This window comes from Mycetomoellerius zeteki, unplaced genomic scaffold, assembly GCF_001594055.1.
Source record: "Mycetomoellerius zeteki isolate Tzet28-1 unplaced genomic scaffold, Tzet1.0 scaffold85, whole genome shotgun sequence".
Lineage (NCBI taxonomy): Eukaryota > Metazoa > Arthropoda > Insecta > Hymenoptera > Formicidae > Mycetomoellerius > Mycetomoellerius zeteki.
The window spans coordinates 1,299,909-1,308,266 of record NW_017257883.1 but is presented as its reverse complement, the minus strand read 5'-3'; the positions used below and the strand labels follow the sequence as shown (position 1 = coordinate 1,308,266).

General features: G+C 40.6%; 1 protein-coding gene across 1 annotated transcript in view; it reads right to left on the bottom strand.

Annotated features, from left to right (window-relative positions):
* Nucleotides 1-1,149: 1,149 nt before the first annotated feature.
* LOC108730143 (uncharacterized) overlaps nucleotides 1,150-8,358 on the bottom strand; it is a 15,567-nt gene continuing 8,358 nt past the window's right edge. The window contains exon 3 of the mRNA XM_018459646.1: nucleotides 1,150-1,388. Within this exon, the coding sequence (XP_018315148.1) occupies nucleotides 1,160-1,388 (229 nt within the window). The 3' untranslated portion in view covers nucleotides 1,150-1,159. The remainder of the gene's footprint in view (nucleotides 1,389-8,358) is intronic.

The window sequence follows — 8,358 nt, the reverse complement described above, 5'->3', positions numbered from 1 at the left end:
TCATCTCCTGTCACTGTTTTGTGCAGGAAGTCCTTTTTAAATCGAGAAAGCAAAGACAGAGTCATATCATAGGGTCTCGCTTTGTTGTCTACGGAAAGAACGTGCGGAATCCAACGGCCCTCTTGAATTTTTCCCAGCTTTCGCAACCAAATAGAAATGGCTGGCTGAGTTACTTTTAATGCTGAAGCAAGTTCAGATTCGGACTGGCATGGGTTTTCTGCCAATAACTGCTCCAAATCATCATCTTCGAACTTCTTTGGTTGTCCAGGCCGTTCGTCATCTTTGAGATTAAAATTTCCATTCCGAAACTTGTGGAACCATTTTTAACACGTACCTACTATAGGATATAGCATTCTCTCCTAATGCCAAACAAATCATTTCCTTCGCCTCGGAAGCATTTTTTTTCAATTGAAACGCGAAAAGTAAACAGTGTCTAATATGTACTTTGTTGCATGACATCGTGTTGCTTACTGTCACGGTCAATTTTTTGAGGTGTCGATTGAATTTCGAATCTTGTAGTTCCATTAGGTTGATATTATTCAGTACCAAACTTCGCGTGAATAAGTTTTCGCTTAAATAAGTGCTGCAGTTTATTAAATGTTGGGGCCGAGAATTAATTTATACAGCGCTAATACATTACAAAATAATTTTTTAACTAGAGATACAATACTTTAGGAGAAGTAACTGGACTCCACCGAATAAATTTGAAAATGAAATTTCCCTTATACTAAAAAAAATCCATATTGCAGTTAATTATGTAAAAAGCACTAATTAATTTCAAGGATCGAAAATCACATAACTCGTACAAAAAAAATTAATGCAAAGTTTATTTTAATAACAATAATTCAAATAATATGAATATAATTGATGGGTCCAATCGTCAGGTCTGAAGGATTAAACGTAAGAAGAGACATAATATAAATTATAATTTAATAAAAAAATAAAGTAAAATCTGTGCATTGAGCTAAAATAATCAGTTTACACGCTATCTATTAGTAAGTACTTGGATTAGATATTATGCGTTCAGATACTTCGTGCGGAAGTTTCCGATTTGTGTTCGATCATGTTGAATCCTGTCGGATCGTGTCTGTGTAACGGACAGTGTCGATAAGCGTTGCATGTAGTATGTATATGGGTTTTATTTGACGTCGGGGCTACGTCAAAGTTCCGAGGAAGTTTCACACTTTCGGTGCTCCCGTGTCCGCCCAACTTTGCTTCGACGGCTACGTTGAAACGCCGCCGTCATTGTGAAACGCTGCCAAGGGTTGACGGCGGGACTCCTCAGGTGTGACCAGGTAACTCTCCGGGGACTGACTTGCCGGAACTGTCGCGACCGGTGTGTGTGACCGGCGAGATCAATTTGATAAACGTCAGCTGGGCGAGAGCACCTGAGAAAGAAGCATCGAACTTTATGGATTTCATCATTACTTATTCCTGCCTTTAGTTTCTTCCTCGACATGTACACGTTTACGCTTTTCAATCTTTAAATGGCTAAAACGATTATATAATAGGAATGCCGAAAGTCGCGGATTTTACGAGTATGACTTTTTATCGCTTATTTGCTACAACAACGACACAATTTAAAAAAGGAAGTTTTCTAAATATAATGAGTGTTTTTGAGTGAATTTTAATGTTTTGAGTCATAAAAATTATATATTATTTTGAAATGCAGTTTTCATGTAATAACTAATAAATGATTGTAGAAGAATAAAAGTATGTTTTTTTTAAATATAACACAAATAATTAAGTTTCTCAGGGGAAAGAGAGAAAAAACTATTTTTCAATTTGATAAAAAGTTATTGACTAATGAAATAATATCGCGGCAAAAAGAATACATTCTCAACATAATCAAATATTTTTGTCATTTTCGTTTTACAATCTTTAAAAAAACCGGTCTTTTTGAGTCGTGACGATTTTTTTTTTTGGGACCACCCTTTTTGAGTTGTGACCATTCGAAGTTAATTAGTTCACTTTTGATGATTGATTGGATAATGTTTATATCTAACTCGTTCATAGTACTCAATATAGTAATAACTCGAAAATCATTTTTACACAGAAAAAAAAGATTGACTGCTGCAGCAAATTAGATGGTAAAATATGGCATAGCATTTTTAATTGGCTGCAGCTAATTTTTGATTGCGTTAGCCTATCCGCAATGTTAGTATAGGATTTCGATAGGCTAACACAACCAAAAATTGACTGCTGCAACCAATTAAAAATGCTATGCCATATTTAACCATCTAATTTACTGCAGCAGCCAATCTTTTTTTTCAGTGTAGTTGCATCATTTTTGAAGTAAAGGAACAATGCTTTTTTTTATATTTCCATTCTTTTTCTGTAAGCAACTAAAAATGACATTTTGTAAATTACGTCATTATTGCAGGAAATGAGCGATATACACTTACAGAGCGACAACAATTTTGCAATGTGAACAAATCAGGCGCTACACCGGGAAGAGGAACGATACCAGCGCATCGCGAAATAACCGTCGTGTTGCGCAAGTGCCGGCGCTATACGAAGCTTTACTTAACGGTATATACAAGAAAGGAAAATATTTCTTCCAAGCTCACGTAGAGCGCAGCCTGTTATCTCGTCCCTCCACAGAATATTACGGGTATCGTTCCGCGTAGTGACTCGACTTTCTCCTCCTCCACCGTGCTCCAATTACCTACCTAGCTTCCCTGTCTCTTTTTCCCTCTGCCCTCCGCATTGCTTTCCGTCCGCGTAAATCCGACGCTGTCCGGACGAAATTCATCAACCCTTCGCGTAGAGCGGTAGAGAGCCCGGGGGTCGGTCTCCATCCCCGCGTCGCGCGAGGGAGGGGTTCGCATTCCTCGGCTTGTACAGGAAGCACGCACACGTACTGTGCATAAAACCGAGCAGCGCCGGCATCGAGGGTCGGTGAGTGGTAGTGTGGTTTCGTGTCCGTCGTGTTCAACGACTTCCGTCGTTGCATGCCACGCACGAGATTCCGAAAGTACTGGTCAGCCGTGTTTCACGTCGCGACGCTTTGCTGACAGTGTGCCACGCGGCAATACCCAGTTATTTCTCCCCTGTTTTTTTCCCTTGATTCCGTCGCGAATTACACCTGGGGAATGTTTGTCGGACGCGTGAGAGGTGACCAAGCAGAATTTCGTCGCGTGTCTTTTTTTCTATTTTTTTTTCAGCGAAAGACTAGCAGTAAAACTGTGGAAACGGAAAGAATGACTCGCTTCGCGGCGTAATACGTTCTTTGTACGCGCAGAGAGAACCCCGAGCTCGGTGTAACTGTAAATGGAAATTCGCACGCGCGAGGGAAAAGTTTCGGAATTCATTACGGAGTATCGGGCGACGGGCGGGACACGTTATCGCGATATCGTGTTTATCGATAATAGAAAATCTCTGTCTCGCGCACGCACGAAAGGGGCGGCGTCACGCGTACGCGCGCGAGAAGAAAGGCGCGTGACATCGTCACGCGGCGAGCGAGTCGTCGTGTTTTCTTCGCGTTCCCCTTTCTGGCTTTTAAAGGGCCGCTCCGAGGAAACGGAAAAAAAAAAAAGAGCGGAAAAGGGCATTTAAGAACGTACGTGAATCTGTACCCTGAATAACACAAAGACCCCCCCCCCCCTGATGGCAGTGGAGTTCCGTTCTTGCAGTTTTGTGGTGCGGACTTAATGGCGTAGATAGCCACTCTCGCCGCGCGACTCCCGTCCTTTCTCTTCTACCTCTTCTACTTCGTTCTCGAGAATCGTACTCTTTCTTCGTGCGGAAACGCGATTGATTCGGGCCTGCCGTTCTCGAAATGTTCGTAGCTTCCGAAGCCGTTCGGCTCGTTTGTCCTACGAAACGTCTTAAAACAATTTTACCAGAAGCACTCAGTCCTCTTTTGTGCGCGCTAGATTAGATATCCTTCCGAGTGGATGATAAGTATAATTAATTAATTTGAATTGCGGCGCAAACTACAATCGCGGGATAATCCGGTAATTCCGACAAATGCGATTCTGTCGCGAGAAACGAACGGAATACATTGCGAATTTATCGTGTTACCGTAAATAGCAATTTTCAATACAGGAAGATGCGTGGGTTAATTTTATCTTTATAAAATATTCTTCAGGAAGTTGTAAATATCTTACGATTCCTTAGCTTGACCTATCTTCTTCGAAAAATTTACTTCGCAACTTCGCGAGCGCCATAAATTTTCCTTCGCTAAAAACGATAACGCAGTAATCTATCAGAAACTTTTTAGACGAGCACAAAATTTCGCTTATTAAAATTAAAAAAGTTAGATTGAACATTATGTAGGTATCTAGTTTTTATTTAAGCCCTTCAACGCTTTGGCATTAACGTACACAATAATTACGTGTCCACAATAATGTCACGTAATACATAATTAAATTTGGGCGCGTAATTGAACTACTCTGAAATTAATTTGTATCTAAATTTTATCGGTGCCATTTGTGCGATACAAAATTTATGTGACACGGCCAATGGAATACATATCGTATCGTCGAGAACGGATTAGAGATAGGTTCGTGGATTCAAGCATATCGATCTATCGCTCAGTAGATGCTGACCTCCCTAATGGGGACAATCGCTAATCGGCTCATCACGCGTCGGTTTCTCATGGTAATATATGATGGACAAAATGCCGTCCGGCCTGTCTGTTAGCGTAACAACGGCATTACCGCGCGCATATATACCCCATACAGTGTTTGTATCGGAATCAATACGATGCCGTGCAATGGCAGCAACAGCGCAAAGCGCGGCTGACTGAAATCTGCGTGTAATGTTACAAGATGCATTATTCTCGATAACAGGGCGAATAACTCGCAGCCCATGATTGTTCCTTTGTACGGGGGAAAAAGAAGAGGGAAAAATCATCTCGAGGAAGGATGAACGAGTAACATCTGTAACAAACCTAGCCATTCATCATGTATCTCTTTCCTGATATCTTGGAATATGTGTTCTTCGAGAACGGCCACGTAAATATGTATTTACCAATAAATGCTTTTCGACAAAGGAACGGATGAGGCGAGCATTGCATTCTCCATCGAGGAATAATTAATTAGTTTTTCTTGTGTATATAGGTTTTCTACATTTTCTCTCGTTAACGCTCGTTTATTAACGATAATTAACTGCGAATTGTGTTCACGGTAGTCCTCTTTGGTAAATCCTAACGCGCGCAGTCTTACTTCATTAGGCGAGTTGTATCAAACACAAGCTCGATCGTGCCACTCATTATGGGAAACGCCGCGCTCGTTACCGTATACAACGCCGTATATACCCGGAATCGATGCATACGACGACGGGAACGCACAGCGGCAACACAGTGGCGCAAATCAGCCGGTCTAACCCCGACGGCGTCGCCGTCAGCGCGCCGCTGCACGAAGTGCATTATTATCAGCACTAAAGCGACCAGGGAGGAAAAGAGAGAGAGAGAGAGAGAGTGAGATAGAAGAGAGTGCGGTAATGGGCGTACTCCGCGGTGCTTTTCTGTCGTGTCTTTATCGGATACACGCATGTACATGCTCCAGCTGGAGGGAGAGATCTGTCGCTTTCCGTCGTATCCTCTTCTTCTCCCATACCCCTTTTTTTTTCGCCGTCTCGTCGCCTCCTCTTTCAGTCGACCCACCCGTTGCCCTCTCTACGCGCGAATGTGCCAGCTCTTTTTCTCCCCTTCCTTCACTCACGTGTGCCTTCTTTCTGTCGGAATCCATCCCTCTGTTAGGATAATCATCACAGAGGAATTTTATAGAGACCGTTGCTCGTTGCTCGTTAAAGCATTTAGTGTCTGCGTCCGGCGCGATAGCCCGGCAGTCTTTATCCTATCTACTTCCACTTTTCTTCTTTGTATTGCGGTTCCGTGCGTGGAACTTATAGATTCTTCGATCGGATTGTGTGGAAATGACGGATTATTTATCGATATGAAATCGAATAATCGTTTAAATATCCTACAGACAGAGTCATAAGTATGTTTTAAAATTTGTGAGCGTGTTCTTGGATAGAAAGGAAGGACAAATGTTGATGAACATTAAGTCATAAATATTTCGTTGATGAAATGATGGACATGAATACAGTAATATCAAACAATGATAATTTATTTAAAAATTTTTGATAGATATTTTTTGTTTGCAAGAGATGTTTAGTGTATTCTATAATTTTCCACATATATCTAAACATGACGTACACATAATTAGAGTGATTGTTTCGAATCTATTTGTGCTATTTCGATAACATATTATTATTAACACAATATTATTAACACAATATTATCAACACAATATTATTAACACAAATTATATTTTGATAACAAAAGCGTTTGCATTTCCTAATGTTTATAGTGATATTTATTCTTCCTTTTTAGTCGGGAACAGAAGTTTACAAAATTTTAAAAAACATATAATCTTTACGAATCATTCTGTATATACTTAAAATGTAAATGCAAATTATATTCTTCTCATGACGTATAATGGATAAAAGAATATAATTAAAAAAATATTTTGTAATTTATTTTTTATCTCAATCTTATAAAAAAATTAAAATTATTGTGATATTATCTACAGAAGTATTTTGTTGTAGCTTTTTAGCATGGATTATTCTCTTTTTTATGCTTTTTGAAATAATGCGTGTTTCGGTTGAGTTACGTAGTGTGTGATGGAGTTAGCACGAAAGCAATATTCACCCAAACGCTTTTTGTTAGTGACCCAATTAATTAAAATATCCAGCTTCGTCGGTGGTAATTGCAGGCACAATTTTGCAAGCTTTTAACAACATGCAGCGCAACAGTAATAACGCAATAAAGACATAATACGCGTTTGTTTTCACAGTGAAAACGATTATTTTGTTTAATTGTTACGGCGCTCATTTATCTCGGGCATATATTATTAATATATTATTAATAATCCCACATATAGCGGACGTATTGTTTCACCGCAGGCGTGCGGTGTACTGAAGCAAATTTAAATTTATGTGACTAAATATGTCGAGACACGAACTATGCGTAACATAATTGTGCGAAATTATTACGAGTCGGTGTAACACGGTTAACAACCGGAGGATGGCGATATCTTGGTGTGTCCTCGTTCTCTATGAAACAGATTTTATCGTTTCCGAATGACAAGCCGACAGTTTGGCGACGGAATATTACGACCGAGGAACTCATAAAATGGTATAAAACGGATTCCGGAAACCGTTGTACCCGTAGTGGACAGTAGACGTATATAACTTACATTCACATCCGGATCGGATACCAAGGTCTGCAATAATAATAACGAGAATTGAGAAAGATTGATAGATGTTTCTTTCATTTTTTTTCCATGTGCTTCATAATTTTTGTATTGCTAGCGTGGTATAAATACGTGCAAATCGTACTTCAGACATTGTTGAACATACTACATTCTATCTTCAAGCTATCTCGATCAAACTGCGCGCGTGTTTCTTCCCATTCATTTCATTTAATGCAAGATGTGATTTATGTAGCGTGCAATGATTTTACGTTAGAATAGCAGAAAGTGTATATCACGCGACAATTCAATATCCCACGGGTGGATAGAGAGACGCTCATTGTTTTGTTAATAAAACATCTGAGAGACCCGGGCGCGACGTCTGTTGCGCGATTCAGGCGTATCAATGGGAGTAAATTGAGTGGAAGGGAAAAAAGCAGTGAAATTCGAGAGTTAAGTTACGGTCGCATTGTGGCTCGCTTAACCCCCCATCCGAGAAGGGACGCGCTTTGCATTGTCTGTCTCCCCTCGTCGGCGCTTCGACCCTTCCCTGTCGCGCGTGTTACACATAAAAGGTTTCTCTCTTTTTTTTTTGGCCTTCGCGGTCATCCCGTCAGGTTGACAGGTCGCTGGCCGATCCAGGCGCAGTATCGCGTCAGGTTGATCGACGTTTGATAACTCGGAATACCCTAGCGAAACCCGGAAAAGCCATTTTATCGAATTGGATAGCTATGCTCCCGCGTTTCCCAGGGGCCTCCGGTCTATCGCAAGAAAACGTGCTGAAGGCGATATATCGACTCGTTGGAAAAACTCACTAAGTCAATGTGTAGGACATATTGACTTAGTGACTCTCCTCGCGACACGTTGGTCGGTATAAATCGTACTTTCTCGTGCTTTCTGTGCTCTTTACTAGTAGTTGAGATTAATAGTCAATTTGAATAAGAGAAAAAAACATTCCACCAGCCTTTCGCGATATATTATCGATAACGACGTGCACTTAACGTCGACATATAATCTACCTAAATTCCATTTTGGACGGGAAAATTTATCCTACTGAAATTAAACGGGTTCAGGTCTCAACGGATGAACAACTTCGTCGATACGGTTCGTTTGTTCCGGATCGGAGTATTCTTGATAAGCACGAGACTGGAAGAGC